An 18,415-nucleotide genomic window follows, 5' to 3' on the forward strand; every position below is an offset into this window, starting at 1 on the left:
AGCTTGCTGTTATTTATTCCCCACACTAATCAGCAGCCCACTGCTTGCACAGTGGAGAGGGCTCCCGCCCCCAGAGCTGTGGGGGTTCTCAGGGACCTTTAGTTACCAGCCAGGAAACAAGTAGCAGACAAAGGGCTGGGGAGAGGGGGAGAGGGAGGAGGAGCCCCAACCATAGGACCCCCGGTGGGGAGGGGGCGCTGCGGGCTTCCGCAGGGTGCACAGCTCCCTGGGGAGAGGCAGCCCTGGGACCCCCAGGAGCCCCAGACGGTGCAATACCCCTCTTCGTTTTGTTCTTAGGGTTGGGCTCTGGTCGATAAAGGGCGGCTGGCCTTCAGCTCCCTGTTCTGCCTCGCTTCAGTCAAATTGCCTTTTTCCAAGGCGACTTTCAAAAAAAAGATGACATTTATCAAAGCCTGCTGAGTGGTGACCTTGGTGGGAGGGAGAGAGGGCGGGTGTACTGTCTGTGGGAGCAGGCAAAGAAAATAAGAGAAACCTGGAAGGAAGGAAATGCTTTCAAACCTCAAAGTTTTTGGAACAATCACGGGAGAGACGGCTGTAGGTTTGAGAACAGGCACTCCGGGCTCACCTGCACCTCCTCCTGCCTCCTTCCTCATCCTCACCAGCATGTTCTCACCTCTCACTGGCAGTCCTTGTCTTTCCAGCCCAAATAGGAGACCAAAGGTGCTCCATTCAAATACCAATCGCTGGGAAGAGCTCAGACCTGTGACTTGATAACTTCGCAAGGAACTGAACCTTAGATCAGTAGCAGTTCCAAAATGTCTCTATAGAACAGGCTAGGAGGCTGCCATTTGGTTGGAAGGTGGGGAGTAAGGGGAGGTGAAAGACTTGTCCTGAAGCTATGTTTGCATAACAGCACATTGGGGTTGTTTCCATATATTGTACATTTGTTTGGAATGGTGTAGATAAAACCCTTCCACACCTCTTCTTGTCCCCATTGCCACACAGAGGACTTAGGGGACATCTGGTCAACCTCCGCCCCTACACAGCAATCCCCACAAGTTCGTTTAATTCTCTCCTCTGGCCTCCTAAGCCCTTTCTATACACAGGCTCATATGTTACCTGTCACCATGTATTGTGACTACCCGTGTCTCAGTTTCCTTCACCAAACCGTGACACTTGAGGACAGAGACAGTTTCTTATGTGTCTACCTTCGTATTGCATTTTTCTACTCCTAAACACTCACAGGAGTTCTTGCTATATGTGAATGAGGTGTGTGTTGATAGAGTGGATGAACAAACACATGAAAGGATATCTGTACAAAGTAGTCATCCGGCCCCGGCTTGAATGCTTCCTGTGATGGGGAGATCATTACCTCAAGATGGAAACAATCCATTACTGGACATTTGAAATGTCAAAAGATGTTTCTGTCCATGGGATGGAAATCTGCTTTTCTGACACTTCTACCAAGTAGCACAGTTCTTCCCTTTAGAGGCCCAGAAGAACAGAGGTCCTCCACCTAGGATTCCACAGACGAACTTTATGAGATCCCTGCCCCGAAGAAATGTGTATAAAATTGTGTGTGTGTGCCCTTGTGCTTAGGGGGAGGGAATCCATTGATTTCACAAAGGAGCCTGTATCACCAAATTTTACAGCCACTCTGCATTTGTTTACTCCCTCTTCCTCATGAAAATGTACACTAGACAAACCAAGGGACCTCAAAATCCTTGCTTTTGTAGATTTTTCCCTCCTTACTTTTCTAAAGAAAGAAGATAGCCAAGTTGTTATGTGTCATGAGCAAAATTAACTCTGCTACTCTAACCACAGATGATTGGATGGGGATCAGTTCACATACTCAAGTTGACCACATATGGGTGGGCACACAGGAGGCCAAAGGAAAGGGCTTGATAGAAATTCTGCTCAAAAGGGTTCTCCAGGGCGCCTAGGTGGCTCAGTTGGTTAAGCGACTGCCTTCGGCTCAGGTCATGATCCCGGAGTCCTGGGATCGAGTCCCACATCGGGCTCCCGGCTCAGCGGGGAGCTTGCTTCTCCCTCTGACCCTATCCCCTCTCATGCTGTTTCTCTCTCTCTCTCTCTCTCTCAAATAAATAAATAAATTTAAAAAAAAAAGATTTAATATTTAAAAAAAAAGGGGGTTCTCCATATTGGATGGCAGCAATCCGACTCATTCAAAGCCTTCTACGGGGGAAGTACACATCCTAGCGGTACCCACAGAAGGTGGGTACATCTGGGGCTATAAGCCTCTTTCTGCCATTTCAAACCACTGTTTCAGTTCCGAGTCTTGGAAGCATTGGGTCCACAGTGACGACAGCTAATAAAGCAACCCCCTAGCTACAATAAACCTCTCTGTGAGGTCCTGCAGGCAACCTGTCTTCTGAAAACTATGAGGCACGACTCTTCTTTGTGGTTCCAAAGATTCTGAGTGATACATAACCCTTCAACTTTCCGAAGTGGTTGTTATGACTTCCTCCCAAAATGGAAGGTATCATTGCTAAGTCATCCCTCATATAGGAGCTACCAAAGGATTCACATGCATTTGCATTTAATCCTCATGAAACTCCTTTAATAGTGGTTCTCAAGGGCGCCTGGGTGGCTCAGATGGTTGAGCGTCTGCCTTCGGCTCAGGTCATGATCCCGGGGTCCTGGGATCAAGTCCCGCATTGGGCTCTCTGCTCCTTGGGAGCCTGCTTCTCCCTCTGCCTCTCTCTCTCTCTGTCTCTCATGAATAAATAAATAAAATCTTTTTAAAAAATATTTAAAAAATAGTGGTTCTCAAATTTGGGGGTACCAAGAATCGCCAGATTTCACCTTACATACAGATTCCCAAGCCTCCATCCCCAGAGGTTCTAAGCAAGTCTGAGGTGGGCCTTGAAATCCTCTTTTGCATCAAGTTCCTTGGAGATTCTGAGGCAAGCAGTCTGAGGCCCACCCAAGGAGAACACTGCCCTAAAGGGCAATGTTTCCCAACTGCCCTGATGATCAAAATGCTTCCCAGACTTTTTCCATGAGATTTCCAGTTCCGTGGATCAGAGGCTCTGGAATTTGTACTTTTAATAGGAGCAGGTATTACAACTTCCATTCTACATATGAGAAAACCGAGGCCCAGAGTAATTTATCCACAGCCATACAGTTAATTGATGACAGGGCTGAGGCTAGAACCCAGCTCTCTTGACACTCAGTCCAGTGCTCTTTCTACTGGGCCACAAAGGCCACACTACCTACCTAGAGTCCTGAATGTAACAGGCAGTTGATAGATGTTTGCTAAGTTGAATAGAATCCACATACATACTTTCTAGGTCCTGGAGGGAAGAAACAATTTTTAAAGCCTATTTGCATCCCACTTCACCCAGCCTCATCCCAAGGCATACAACACAGTGGTCTGCCCTAGGGGTTCAACAGATGTTTGCGAGAGAATGCATGATGATATGATTACTGGGCTGTTGACCATGCCATCAGCTACCACGGGCTGTGTTCCAGACTGTAAAGGAGCTGTCCAGAACTGAACTTGATATTCCAGCTATGGTCTGACCTGAACTGAGTGCAGCAGGAGCTTCTTTGCCTGTGGTTTTAAAGGAACTGCTGCCTGTTCTGGGAATCTGGACCTTGCCCTTCCTGCTGGTCTGGTGTGTGCCCTCGCAGAACTAATAGGAACTGACTGTTCTATTGCTGACCCTGGTACCTCCTCAACTCCCTCAGCTTCCACCGTGGCTTCCCACTCATTAACACATGGAATTCTGCTAGGCCTTTGGGATGCCTGGGTGGCTCAGTCGGTTAAGCATCCACCTTCGGCTCAGGTCATGATCCCAGGGTCCCGGGATTGAGTCCTGTATCGGGCTCCTTGCTCAGTGGGGAGCCTGCTTCTCCCTCTGCTTGCTGCTCCCCCTGCTTGTGCTCGCTCTCTGCCTCTCTCTGATAAATAAATAAATAAAATCCTTAAAAAAAGAAAGAAAGAAAGAAAGAATCCTGAACAAGGACAAAGGATGCAGCCCACTCCTACCCCCTCACACTTATAGAGCACCTACTACATGTTAGAGACTCTGTTAGGTACATGAACTCAATGAATCCCCACAATAACCCCATTAGGTAGGTCTTCTTATTGTGCCCATTTTACAGGTTAAGTAATAGCTCAAGTCACACAGTGAGTGGCAGAGCTAGAATACGATCCCAAGAAGCCTGGATCCAGAGACTATGCTCTTAACCACAAAGCCACATGTCCTCTCCAGGTTAACTCAGCCCTGCTGTGAACCAGCTTGTGAACTTGACTGCTAAGGTATCTTCTAGGCCTGGTAGTCTACATTTCTGTCATTATGGGTAAGGGGCTGGACAGGCTAACAATATGATTATTAGCCTTGGGATCAGCTAAAAACAGTTTATGTGGTTGAAGAGTAGAAACTTCAAGCATAAACAAATAGCTAAGGACTCAAAAAGCATGATTAGAGGAAAAAGATTAATTCAAAGAGTTAGTCAAATGGCCTTAGAAAAGGGAAAAGTCCTTAACAGTAAACTTAACATTTAGTTTAATTATAATCCTTCCCCAAATTACAAAACACTGACTTCCTAAACTAGAATATTAACTTCCCAAATATAATACAAACTAATCAAGGATTCCTATGATAAGAATTTGCTGATAAGTCTCACATTAGTTAGGATTTAATTTTAGATATAAAGCCTTTAGAAATCCAAAGAGAGGGTTGCAGCTACAGGAAAACAAAATATTTCCAGACTGATGATGAAACTTGCTTTAAAAAAAAAAGATTTTATTTATTTGAGAGCAAGAGAGAGAGAGTGTGTGCTTGAGGATGAGCAGGCAGAGGGATAGAGAGAAGCAGGCTCCCCGCTGAGCAGGGACCCAGATTCAGGGCTCGATCCCAGGACCCCAAGATCATGACCTGAGCTGAAGGCAGACGCTGACTGAGCCACCCAGGTGCCCCTGATGACAAAACCTGTTAATGAAAAAAATCCTAAACTCCCTTTGGAGGACCTCCTGGTTATCCAGGTTCACATGGCAGGAGCTCCGAGAAGTCTTATTTATAACAATGCCTTGGAACGAAGCCTTCCATCCCTGGGATGTCTGGTCAGCTGCAGGGTGAAGGTGGTGGTGGAACCCCACCCCTAAAGGCTGACATAACATTTTGTACCATGAATTTCTTTGTCAGCAATATTTCAAAGACACATTTATCTGATGACTCAGTGCTGGGCTATTTTGAGACGTCCATATGTGAGGGTCAAAAATCAAGAAAGTGTTCGTGATTTAGCCATCAGGAATGATCACTTGCCTACGGAAGGAGAATAACCCTGACCAAGAACATGAGCTGTAAATTGAACAAGGTGCCCTCAGATTTATTTGACAAGCCTGAAAAGCCCAGGAACTGGAAGGTGTCTGTGGCACCCCTCCACCCATGCCAATCACTCCTCTTCTGCCCAGAGTTAACATCCGTATCCTTGGGGTTTCTCCAGACCAAGTGGAGCTTCCGGGCACATGGGCAGGGTTGAGGTGGAAAAGGGTAAGGAGTTAAAAAAAAAAGGGAGTCAGATGTCAACTGTCCAAAATGAGGAAATGCTTGCCTCCTGGGCAGTAAATAATGGGTGGGCATGTTAACGGGCACGTTAAAAGGTTAAAAGGATCAGGGAAATGAGTGATAGCTTATGGAGGTGGGGTGGGGGGATGGCAACAGGAATCCTCCAAACTGAGCACCTTCGGGGACAAACCAAAAATGGTAACATGGGTGAACTGCTAGATATATAGAAAGGGCTCAACGCAATGCTAAGGGCTTACATTTTAGCCCTTTAAGCAATACTTCACAAAGGACTAATCTTTATTGCTACCTCTCCCAGAAATAGCTTCATTTTAGAGCCCCCTCTTTATAGAGATACTCCAAGAACCACAAAAATGGTACTGATGTTAGTAACACCACTGTGGTTCTCCACAAAATATAAGAATGTTTAAAAAATTTTTTTAAGATTTTTTATTTATTCGAGAGAGAGAGCGAGAGCATGGGGGGAGGGTCAGAGGGAGAGGGACAAGCAGACTCCCCGCTTAGCAAGGAGCCCAATGTGGGACTCCGACCCCAGGACCCTGGGATTATGACCTGAGCTGAAGGCAGACACTTAACTGACTGAGCCACCCAGGTGCCCCAAGAATGTTTAAAATTTTTTTTTTAATTTTTTTAAGTTTAAATTTTTGTTTAAAATTTGTAAATATTTTTAAATTGTAAAAGATAAGCCAGTGAAGGAGATCTTGTAAATCTGAATGTATGCTCCAAACAAGCAATACCCTAGAATGTGGGAACAAGGCAGATAATTGGGTAAGGTAATTTATATACAGGTGGACAGCAAGACCAAGGGATCTCCCGACTCTTATGGAGAAAACTAGGATTTTTTTTAAAAAGGTAATACTTAAAAATGATAAAGCACTTTCACAAACATTAGCTCATTTGATCCCCCACAATAACCCTATGAAGTGAGCTCAAATGCTGTTATTGTTCCCATTTTACAGATACAGAATGAGATTTAGTAGAACAAAGTGAAATACCCAAAGTCACACAGCCTGTGTACAGCTGTGATTTGTCCAAGCCCAAATCCTATGCTTATCCTTACTTCTACATCAGGCACTGAGACTAACATATAATAAATGTACTAATTTGGGGTGCCTGGGTGGCTCAGTCCATTAAGCATCTCTGCCTTTGGCTCAGGTCATGATCCAGGGTCCTGGGATCTAGCCCCACATCGGGCTCCCTGCTCCGCGGGAAGCCTGCTTCTCCCTCTCCCACTCCCCCTGCTTGTGTTCCCTCTCTCGCTGTGTCTCTCTCTGCCAAATAAATAAATAAAATCTTTTACAAAAATAAATGTACTAATTTAATGCAATTGTTAATTAATGTTAATTCAACAAACATATTTTGAGTGCCTACTACTAGCCAGACCCGGGGCAAATCCCTGCTCTCAAGGAGCTTACAATCTAATGGGCAGGCAGACCTGTAAACAGACAAAAGAGTAGGTGAGAAGTGCTATAAGGACACACACACAACGTGAAATGGATCACACAGAAAGGAACACCTAAGTGCACCCAGCACCCTTCTTTAGACTACATTGTCCTAAAGAAGGGTGGCCAGCCTCATGGACTCTTTTTTTTTTTTTAAGATTTTATTTATTTGACAGAGAGAGAGAGAGAGTGCGTGCACAAGCAGGGGGAGCTGCAGGCAGAGGAAGAGGGAGAAGCAGGCTCCCTGCTCAGCAGGGAGCCTGACATGGGGCTGGATCCCAGGTCCCTGGGATCATGAACTAAGCCGAAGGTAGATGCTTAACTGACTGGGCCACCCAGGTGCCCCCTCACGGAGTCTTTAAAACGGAGTCAAAGGTAGCTTCTTAATAGGGTGCCTTCCTCCAGTGTTCTCCAGTTCTGAGTCTGTTGGCCAGTACTAGCTATTGAGAAAAGAAAAAACTCCTTCTAGTATAGAAAAAAGTAATCATCGAGTCTCAGAACCTATAGTAGACCTATCCAACCTCTTTTGCTCAAATGCTGAACTGCTCAAACAATCTTCTGAATTGTATTTAGGAACACTGGGTTGAACCATTCCAGCAAGAGGAAATAAACACCCACTAACCTGTTTATCCTACCAAGGTCTTCTTTTTGTTGTGAATTAATAGATAGTTATTCTGGTCTAGAAAGCAGCTGTGGGAGAGTCAGCATCAATCAATTCTCAGTGCCAGCGCCATCCAGTGGAACTTTCCGTGATTCCTTTTTCTTTTTTTTTTTTTTTAAAGATTTATTTATTTGAGAGAGCGAGAATGAGAGAGAGAGAGAGAGAGAGAGAGAGTACATGACCGGGGGAGGGTTAGAGGGAGAAGCAGGCTCCTTGCTGAGCAGGGAGCCCGATGCAGGACTCGATCCAGGGACTCCAGGATCATGACCTGAACCGAAGGCAGTCGCTTAACCAACTGAGCCACCCAGGTGCCCCCGTGATTCTGTTCAATAGGGTAGCTAGCCTCATGTGGCTATTGAACATTTGAAATGCGTCAAGGGAAACTGAAGAGGCGATTTACAATGTTATTTAATTTTAATTAATTAATTTAAATGGTAATTTAATTGGTAACCAGTGCCTACCAATTTGGACAGCACAGCTCTAGATCTTGCTACTCAAAGTGTGGTCTGCATCACCTTATTAGTTTGTTAGAAATACAGACTCTTGGGTTCCATCCCAGGCCTCTTGATTCAGAAACTGTATGTTAACAAGATCCCCAGGTGATCTGTATGCACATTAAAATTTGAAAATGGCATGGTCACTTCTGGATGAGCTGAAAAAAAAAAAAAAGGATTGACTGAGGACCCTATTTGCAGTAACCTCTCCGAATTGCAGACACCCACACTTGAAACTGGTGTCCAGCATAAAGGGCCTGCTTGCTTGCTTGCTTCTTGCTTTCTTTCCTTTTTAAAGATTTTATTTATTTATTTATTTATTTCAAACAGAGAGAGAGCACTAGCGGTGGGGAGGGGCAGAAGGAGAGGGAGAGAAGCAGACTCCACTGCTGAGCAGGGAGCCCCATATGGCTGGATCCCAGGACCCTGGGATCATGACCTGAGCCAAAGGTAGCTGCTTAACTGACTGAGCCACCCAGGCACCCCAAGGGGCCTTCTGTCTTTATATCTGCCTCTCCTTTATCCCTTAAACAGAAAGGGCTCTAAGGACTAGTCTAAGTGGTCTAAGTATAGGGTGGGGGTAAGGAATGGGATGGGAAGAACACGTGTCTCAGGGATACTCATACAAAATAAATGATGGAATTCCCTTGATAATTACTGAATATGAATAATGAGTATATGAGAGTTCATTGTACTATTTTCTCTACCTCTGCATATGTTTGAAATTTTTCAAAATTAAAAACTGGATGTGATTTCAAAGATGATGTGTGTAATAACCTCCAAGATGGCCCCCAATGATCCTCTCCTTCTAGTATTCATGCCTTTGTGTAGTCTTCTTTCATATTAAATCAGGGCTGGTCCATGTGACCAAGGTGGAGATAGCAGACATGACCTTGGAGAGCTAGGTCATTGTGACTCCTGCCTTGCTCTCTCTTGGATCTCTTGCTCTAAAGGCAGTCAGCTACCATGCTGGGAGGACACTCAAGCAGGCCTGTGGAGAGGTCTTTATGGCCTCCTGACAACAGCCAGCTGCAAGAGCGAGTCACATAAGCAAGCCTCTGTGGAGTGGATTTTCTAGCCCCAGTCAAGCCTTCCAACGACCATAGCTCCACCTGACATATGACTGCAACTGCTTGAGAGACCTCCAAGTCAGAACTGCCTGCCAAGCCACACCTGAATCTCTGAACAACAGAAACCATGAAAGGCAATAAATGTATGTGGTTGTTTTAAGCCACTGAGTTTTGGGGTAATTTGTTATGCAGCAATAGAGTACTGATGCAACGTCATCTCAGTATTTCCTACTCCCTGAATACTCTCCCCACCTTATCACCAATGCCTCAAATGAACAGGAAAAGACCTTTCACACTACGCATAAGGTTAACATGCTAATACCCCTTGAAGAGATAATACATTCACTTAAATTCAATGTAAAACATATGTGACAGATATAAATTCTTTCTTTTTAAAACTTAGCAGGCTAATGTATTGAGACATTAATTTCAGTCTTGCTCCTGCTGTTGTAAGAGACTGGAAAGAATAAAAAGGTAATTTCTCCCTCAGGGTCTACCATCCCAAGAACAGCTATAGTCTTGAGTTATAAGGTCTAAGCTCTTCTTACAACTGCCTCACTCCATGCCGAACCCCCACCACCACACACTGGTTAACAGCTTCTTGGTGTTAAGGGGCGCCTGGGTGGCTCAGCCCGTTAAGCCTCTGCCTTCAGCTGGGGTCATGATCTTAGGGTCCTAGGATCGACCTTGGGCTCCGGGCTCAGTGGAGCCTCTGCTTCTTCCTCTCCCCCTGCCCTCCTCCCCACTCATGTGCTCTCCCCACTCCTCTCTCAAATAAATAAGAAAATCTAAAAAAAAAAAAACCAAAACCCCAGCTTCTTTTTTTTTTTTAAAGATTTTATTTATTTATTTGAGACAGAAAGAATGAGATACAGAGAGCATGAGAGGGAGGAGGGTCAGAGAGAGAAGCAGACTCCCCGCCGAGCAGGGAGCCTGACGTGGGACTCGATCCCGGGACTCCAGGATCATGACCTGAGCCGAAGGCAGTCGCTCAACCAACTGAGCCACCCAGGCGCCCCCAAAACCCCAGCTTCTTAAAGAAGACCACCCCGCCATCCCAGCTTTATCTTGAGGATTAGGTAATAGAGAAAATATGTTGGAATTGCTCCATATGGGAAAGGTTTTGGAGTTTCCAGAAGTGGAAGCCCGTCCCTGTCTTAAACGAAGTAAGAGAGACAGAGAGAGTGTGGTGCGTGTGTGGGTGTGTGGTCTGGGCAGGTGGGATCCTGGGGCCTGGAAGTAAGAGAGAGAGAGAGAGAGAGAGAGAGAGAGAGTGTGTGTGTGTGTGTGTGTAGTCAGGGCAGGTGGGATCCTGGGGCCTGGAAGTAAGAGTGTGTGTGTGTGTGTGTGTGTGTGTATGTGTGTAGTCTGGGCAGGTGGGATCCTGGGGCCGTGTGTGTGTGTCTATGTGTGTAGTCAGGGCAGGTGGGATCCTGGGGCCTGGCCATGCACCACAGACCGCTCCCCGTTACCTGCACTCTGCCCACCTGGCTTGCAGGCTGCGGAAATGTGCCCTTCGGTGGTACCCCAACGATGGTGGAATAATAACAAGACTGAAACACACAACAAGGCTCTTCCCCAAATCTTTCCCCACATTTTTGAGACTTCACAGTCCTAGAGAGAGAAGTGGGGGAACCTCAGAACGTGACTAATGAATTTCCCGCCAATACTGACAGGCGGGAGCTGAGCCAGGTGGCTTTAATTTGTAGGATGAGAAGACATGTGACGCTTCTTGTCCCGGAGTCAGTTGCCTCGCATTCATTCCAGCTAGACCTAGTTTCCCCGGGAGCGGTTTCGGTAGGCAGAAGGGTGGCGGATAGTGACAGGAATTCCAGAAGGTGGAGGAAGCAATAGGGGAGCTAGGGGCCAGAATCCCCTGCTGACGACGGTTTCGGTCCCCGGGCCCCGGCCCCGACTCCCGCGGAGGGAAGACGACCTGGCGCGGGGCCGCCCGTCCCGCTCCGACACAAACACACGCACGTGCGCCCCGCCCCCGCCGCGCGCACGCGCCCCGAGGCTCCGGCGGCGGCGACGGGCGCGCGCGCGGTGCTCGCTGCCCCCACGCCGCTCCCTCCGCTCGGATCGCGGCGCCTCCCGCTCCCCGCAGCGCTCCTCGCCGGACCCGCGGAACCGGAGGCGGCGGCCGTGGTCGGTGGGCTCCTGCGGGTGCAGCGGTCGAGGCGGCGGCGCGGGGGAGCGGAGCGGACCCCGGCAAGTCCCCGGGAGGCGATGGGGCCGGGCGCGGGCCCCTGCGTGAGGCGAGCGCCGCGACAGGCCGGCCAGTGAGGCGCCGCTTGGGGGAGGCCGCGACGGAGCTCCCGGACCCGCCATGGGCTGAGACACGTCCTCGCCGAGCAGGTGCAGTGACCAGCGGTCCCGGGGGTGCCCGCCCCGACAGGCCCCCGGGAACCCTCAACCCCGGCAGTAGGCGCCCTACCCAGCCAGGTGTGCCCTGTTGACCTTCCCTGGCTCTTCCCCAGAGGCCCTGCTGACCCCACTGTCAAACCCGGCGCGCGCAGCCCCTAACTAACATCCGGGGCATACCCCCATCCTACACTCCGTGACCCGAGCCCGGCAGGCCCCTGTGCTCGCCTCCTCTGCCCAGTGTTTTGAGCCCACTGCTGGCACAGCGCTTGGGAACTACCCGGCATCTCTTCGTTTCTCTTGTAGCCCAACATAGGGGTGGAGGAGGGGTGGGGGTGGAGTGTGACAGGGAGGAGGAAGGGTCAGTCCTTACCTGCAGAGGCCCTGGTAACCGCAATCCCCTCCTCTCTCTCTTAAGCCTGGGGTGAAAGTGACCCTTCCTTATCCCACCAGAACATGCCCGGGTGACTCTCTCCCCGATCTTCCTGGTGGCCTTCCTCGCCCTTCCCAGTGACACTATGCAACCCCAGCGCGACCCGGGAGGCCTCGCGCTCCTGCTGCTGACCTGGAGCCTGCTCCTCTTCGAGGCGGCCAGGGCCGGCCGGCCGGCGGTTAGCTGTCCTGCTGCCTGCCTGTGCGCCAGCAACATCCTCAGCTGCTCCAAGCAGCAGCTGCCCAACGTGCCGCACTCCTTGCCCAGCTACACGGCGCTGCTCGACCTCAGCCACAACAACCTGAGCCGCCTGCGGGCCGAGTGGACCCCCACGCGCCTGATCCACCTGCAGTCCCTGCTGCTGAGCCACAACCACCTGAACTTCATCTCCTCCGAGGCCTTTTCCCCCGTACCCAACCTGCGCTACCTGGACCTTTCCTCCAACCAGCTGCGCACACTGGACGAGTTCCTGTTCAGTGAACTGCAGGCCCTGGAAGTCCTACTGCTCTACAACAACCACATCGTGGCAGTGGACCGCTGCGCCTTCGACGACATGGCCCAGCTGCAGAAACTCTACCTGAGCCAGAACCAGATTTCCCGCTTCCCTCTGGAGCTGGTCAAGGAAGGAGCCAAGCTCCCCAAACTCACCCTCCTGGATCTCTCGTCCAACAAGCTCAAGAACTTACCGCTGCCCGACCTGCAGAAGCTGCCCGCGTGGATCAAGAACGGGCTGTACCTCCATAACAACCCCCTGCACTGCGACTGTGAGCTCTACCAGCTCTTCTCACACTGGCAGCACCGGCAGCTGAGCTCCGTGACGGACTTCCAGGAGGACCTGTATTGCGTGAGCTCCAAGAAGCTGCTCAACGTCTTCAACCTGAGCTTCCTCAACTGCAGCGAGTACAAGGAGCGTGCCTGGGAAGCCCACCTGGGGGACACCTTGACCATCAAGTGTGACACCAAGCAGCAGGGGATGACCAAGGTGTGGGTGACGCCAAGCAATGAGCGGGTGCTGGATGAGCTGGCCAACGGCACGGTGACGGTGTCCAAGGACGGCAGTCTTCATTTCCGGCAGGTGCGGGTTGAGGACGGGGGCGTGTATACCTGCCACGCCACGGGGGACGCTTTCAACGAGACGCTGTCTGTGGAGTTGAAAGTGTATAATTTCACCCTGCACGGCCACCATGACACCCTCAACACGGCCTACACCACCCTCGTGGGCTGCATCCTCAGTGTGGTCCTGGTCCTCATATACCTGTACCTTACCCCTTGCCGATGCTGGTGCCGGGGTGTCGAGAAACCGTCCAGCCATCAAGGAGACAGCCTCAGCTCTTCCATGCTTAGCACCACCCCCAACCACGATCCTATGGCTGGTGGGGACAAGGACGATGGTTTTGACCGGCGGGTGGCCTTCCTGGAACCTGCTGGTCCTGGGCAGGGTCAAAACGGCAAGCTCAAGCCAGGCAACACCCTGCCAGTGCCCGAGGCAACCGGCAAGGGCCAGCGGAGGATGTCGGATCCGGAATCGGTCAGCTCGGTTTTCTCTGATACACCCATTGTGGTGTGAGCAGGATGGGTTGGTGGGGAGATTCTGCCCCAGGAGAGGTAATGCACCCCCTGAAGGATATGAGGGCATGCAAGAGTGGGCTGGCTGCCCAAGGGAGTGGGTTCCTCCTGACCTCAAGGGAATTGGTCATGGGTACAGTAGCTGGCTCGACCTCAACCAGGGTGTGGTTGCCACGACTTTCAAATAGGGATATATTAATCCTCAGGCAAGTGCTACACCCCTACCCAAAGCCCTGGGAATTCTCCATGTGGTAGAGGAAAAGGAGCATGTCTGAATTGGGTGGGAATGAGGAAGGGGTGGGGGGAAGAGCAGATTCCCTAAACTTTTTCGAGGTCATCCTTAGCTCCTTAAGAGAAAATCATTCGGGGGAAAAAAAAATTTTTTTTTTTTCTATCTCTGCCCACCCACACCTGTGATGTTGTGTGTGTTGGGGGGCGGATCTTCCACAGGAGCCACACTGGGGAAGAGCTGTAGCATCTTCTTTGGCCAGGAAGTCACACTTCACAGCTGGGGAAATTGGAAACCTTGGGAAAAAGGAGTCAGGAAAAGGCTGAGACCTCGATAACGCTCCCTAAAGCTGTTGTGATTTCCCACTAAATGCGTCTCTTTGCCGATGAGTCCTGGGTGGACAGATCTTTGCAGGAGTCTGGCCTGTCGCCTGTCAGATATAGCGACAATGAGAGATGCGGTACCTGTGGCAGGCCCTGGAATCAGTGGCACAGAGGGATACAGCATGAACTGAGGGGGTCTGTGTCACGGGACGGGTGCCGGCACAAAACTCGTAGATGGCAGATAAACTCCAGATGCGCTGATTGTCTGGTTGGTGAAACCCTTGGGTAGCACTTGGTTCCCAGTACCTGTGTGTCAGACCAGGGTGGGGGCTGCTGAAAGCAGAGCTTTTATGCATGCCTGCCACAACCTGGGATGGGGGGCCGCTTCAACACGAGGAGGAGGAGGAGGAGGAGGAGGAGGAGGAGGAGGAGGGGGAGGAGGAGAAGGGGGAGGGGGAGGAGGAGGAGGAGGGTAAATCAGCCTCTGTAATGTAGCATCCAGCTGGACCTACCTGACTGCCTGATGCCATCTCTTCCCTCAGGCTTCTTAGCAAGCTCGGGTCATGAGAGGGTGCTGGATGAGCTGGCGCTGGATGAGCTGGCCAACGGCAGCTCGGAGGAGGGGGAGGGGGAGGAGGAGGAGGATTGAGTTTTCCCTAATATGCTGCTCTGCAAATGGAGGAATCCTGGAGAGTCTGGCCCCAGCTGCGTTACATTGGGCTTGGGGATGGAGGGGACCAGTTATGTGTCTTCTCTATGTTGACACCCTGCTGCAAAGCCAACGCATGGGATTTCATCATCCAAGGGGTTGGAATTGGGTGGTCTCTCTCCCAGAATGGCAAGTTGGAGTGCGGCTTAGAGCCCTGCCCCTCTCCACAAGGTTCCAGGCAGTCCTGTTAACAGAGACGCTGGCAGTAAACTTTCAGAAGGAAAGTTCTGCCGCCGCCATCCCTCTCAGCCAGAGGTCCGTGCAGTTGTGACGGTCAGACCAGAGGAACTTAAGAGCGGGCCCAACATTCCATTCCATCCAGGGATGCAGAATATTTTGGGTATGGAGATGACTGCACCCTTTGACTATCCTGCAGGCCCCGGGAGATGAGTGCTCCGAGCTTTGGCAAGGGGATGAGCAGGGCAAAGGTGAAAATGTTCTCTGACGTTGGTCTTTTTCAGTGTCTCCCCTTCTCCCAACCAAGCTCCCTGTCCATTGGATGTTCTCCAGATCTTCTAGTTTTCTAACCTGCTCTTTAGGTTCCAAGAGGTATGTCCTCTACCTGCGGGTGAGGGCTGCTTGCTAGGAGGGCCTGACTCCTGCTGCCTGTTAAGATTGGGAAAGGGGACTGGAACTCAACATCTTCCCTTGTCTGTTCCTGGGATGTCAAGACTGCTGTCCATCCTTTCTTAGTAACCTACTTTGTCGAGAGAGGTGCAGCGTTTCCCTCAAGTACTTGCATGCTCCTAGGTATGCATGCTTCCAAGTGTGCATGCACACTAGCACCTTGACTTCCCTCAGGACAGTGATTCTGTAGTCCCCACTAATGTCCCTGGTTCACAGTGGGTTCCACCTATGTGCCCAACTTCATGCACACAGCTACCTTGCCCCAGGGGAGAGACAGTGACCACGCCAGGCTCCCCAGATACAAACACTTGTACTTTTCATTTCTGAACTCCCTGAAGCTTTTCCCGCATCTCCGTGGCACTGAGTAACTTCTCTGCAAAGACTAGAGTTAGGAGAACCGCAGGTTGGCAACCTGGGGAGAAGGGATGATGAGGAGCTGGCTGGTTCTTCACACCCCTCAGAAACCTTCTTGGATTAAAGACAATATATATGAGAAATAAATGTAGAACTAGGTCAGTGATGGACCCAGAAGGAAACAGGCAGGGGAACAAGCAGCAATAAGTTGTTCTTCTTGTGTTAACTGTCCTGGAAAGACAGGGGTATGAAGGAAAAGTTGTCTTTTATATTCCAGAGACGTCTGAGGATTTTGTTACTGGAGCCATAGTGACCAGGCCATCCTCCTCAGACTTATTAAGGAACCGGGGGAAATCTCATCTCCACGCTGCAGTTTCCCACTGGGCACTACCTAGGGCTCTGAAAATCTTTAGGATAAATGTCAAATGAAGTTGGCCTTCTGGAGCATTCTGAGCTCCTGAGGACTAGGAGGGCCATTTTCTTCAGAAGTCCTACCCAGTTTAAGGAATAAGAAAAGACCCTGAGGCCCTATATCTCTCTACTACATCCACTAGGTAGGCCCCTCGTTTGAAAGACTGGTAGATGTGTCTGGCTGCCCCACCAGGAGAGTGAACTGGTTAGCCTCTTCCCGTCGTTTCAGTTGATAGAACCCAAAGGTAGCTTTCTACTTGGGCGATTAGATACTCAGCATATATAAGCTCACTAGAACCTTGTGTTGGAAACTGCCAGGTCTGATAATAAGAAAAAGCTGAGAAATCCCTCCCTCCCTTCCCCCCATCCTGAACCCATAAACCAGACATATCTCCCAGGAAGCAGGTGTCCCTGGAGACAGAATATGACAGGGCTCTACAATCTGTCTATGTGATTATTTGTGATCTTTTTTTCTTTGCCTGTATTTATGGGGCTCCTAGGAAGGGGCCACAAGAGGGGACAGCCCAGCTGGGGACAGTAAAGCTGACTGATTCCCATTTTCTGTGTGTTCTTACCTCTGTACTTCTTGTCGCCCTGCTGGCGAAGCAAGCAGGCCTCCCTGTGTCCAGGACCCCATCCCTCCCACTTATGTACACCCAGGCTGGCAAACCTTGGAGCCTCTGAGCTCTGAAAACTAGACTATGATCATTAAACCTGGCTTGAGTCTCTGTTCTGGCAATCTGTGACTGGTTTATTTATCTTTTCAGCCTGTGGGTAGGGCTCACTGTGCCTCAGAAGTGTGTGGCCTAAGGAGAGGATATTTAAATGCCGTTATAAAGGCAAGGGCAGAGTCCACATCCAGGCATGAAAATAGACCAGGGTCAGGGAACTTTTTTCTGTGAAGAGCCAGACAGTAAATACGTTAGGCTTTGCAGGCCGGGCGCTCTCTGTTACAGCGACTTAGTCGGGCCACGGTAGCAGGATGGTCACCACAGACAGTACATAAACTGCAGAGTGTGGTTCCAGTACAACTTCATTTACAGACATTGAAATCTGAATTTCATATCATTTTCACGCGGCTTTTGAGTTTTTTCAACCATTTAAAAATATAAAAACTCTTATTAGCTCACAGACCATACAAAACCCAGCAGTGGGGCTGGTTTGGGCCAGCTGACCATAGTTTCCCGACCTGATAGATTCTCAAAAGAAACGTCACTGATGCTATAGCAGGAGAGTTTAGAAATTCTTTAACTTGGGGCTACAGCCTGTGGATAATGAAGTCTTCCTGGATCCCTGGGGAGGAGGGCTGCCTCCCCACAGAGTTCTCTTAAAAGTCTGGATGAAGCCTACTAACTGTGCTATGGAAAAACACTTGCACTGGATTAAAAGAATTGGTGGAAAGCAGCTCAGTTTCAGTATTTTGGTTATGGCCTGTATTTTTTTCATACTGTAAATGGTAAGTAACTATCTTAGTTTGGCTCAAAGCATATTCATTGAATGGGCAGGTTAATACTCACTGACAGTTTAATGTGTCCCAGGCATTGCATAGACAGAGAAATGCAACCCTCACGTTCTTGGTACAGACACAGCCTACCAGAAATTGGACCCGGCTCTGCTAAACTCTGAACATGCAAATTCTTTGGCTACTCTCTTGGTACTTCTGGAAGGAGATCGTCATGGTAGAGTCCAAGAGGGAAGAGGAAATGATATAAGGAAAACAAATTAAAAACCAGAATTTAAATCATTACCTAATTTCCTACATTGATAAAATCTTGACCAAAGGGCAGCCCTCCTCTGTCTGGAGAGTTGTCTTGTTCTCTTCATGAGGAACCACCGAAGGAGACGCCTCACCAGCCACATCAGACAAATCAACCTTGGCAGGCAAGTGAAATGGCAGATGATGCCGGAGTGCTCCCATAGTCTACATTTACATGGCACTTTTTCATCTTTTCAAAGCAGTTTTTGCTGCAGCTGACGTTGCAGCTGGGTCTGGGAAGACTGCTAGGCTGTGCCAAGCCCTGACTCTGAACCTGAAAAGTTTTGGTGCTCCTTTCCCCCATCATGCCAAAGAAGTCCATGGCTACATCTCAGGCCCCCCACCCCCAAGCCATAAGAAACTCCCTAAGTTCTGGTCAAGACATGCAATTTTGTCTGCCATGTCTTGCGGCACTCGCCTTAGCTCCTCTTAGGTGGCATTTCGGGGGAGTGGGGGAGGC

The 18,415-nt window shown here is 49.6% G+C and overlaps 1 protein-coding gene across 3 annotated transcripts; it reads left to right on the plus strand.

The window, feature by feature from the left end:
* The first annotated feature begins 10,956 nt into the window (after positions 1-10,956).
* On the plus strand, positions 10,957-16,931 carry AMIGO1 (adhesion molecule with Ig like domain 1). 3 transcript variants are annotated; one of them, XM_045897030.2, is made up of 2 exons: positions 10,957-11,628; positions 12,001-16,931. In XM_045897030.2, the coding sequence occupies exon 2, from the start codon at positions 12,066-12,068 to the stop codon at positions 13,545-13,547; it is 1,482 nt and encodes a 493-aa protein (XP_045752986.1). In that variant the 5' UTR covers positions 10,957-11,628; positions 12,001-12,065; the 3' UTR covers positions 13,548-16,931. The 3 variants fall into 3 exon arrangements, with proteins under 3 accessions (XP_045752986.1, XP_045752984.1, XP_045752985.1); XM_045897028.3 differs by having other exon boundaries at positions 10,957-11,541; positions 11,966-16,931; XM_045897029.3 differs by having other exon boundaries at positions 10,957-11,541.
* The last annotated feature ends 1,484 nt before the right edge of the window (positions 16,932-18,415 follow it).

This window comes from Mirounga angustirostris, unplaced genomic scaffold (assembly GCF_029215605.1).
Source record: "Mirounga angustirostris isolate CCGP_5_RB_7025 unplaced genomic scaffold, mMirAng1.0.hap1 SCAF_4, whole genome shotgun sequence".
Taxonomy (NCBI): Eukaryota; Metazoa; Chordata; class Mammalia; order Carnivora; family Phocidae; genus Mirounga; species Mirounga angustirostris.

Bases quoted from the DNA above. Each gene is read 5' to 3' on its own strand.
- AMIGO1 (XM_045897030.2), top strand. From the start codon at position 12,066: ATGCAACCCCAGCGCGACCCGGGAGGCCTCGCGCTCCTGCTGCTGACC.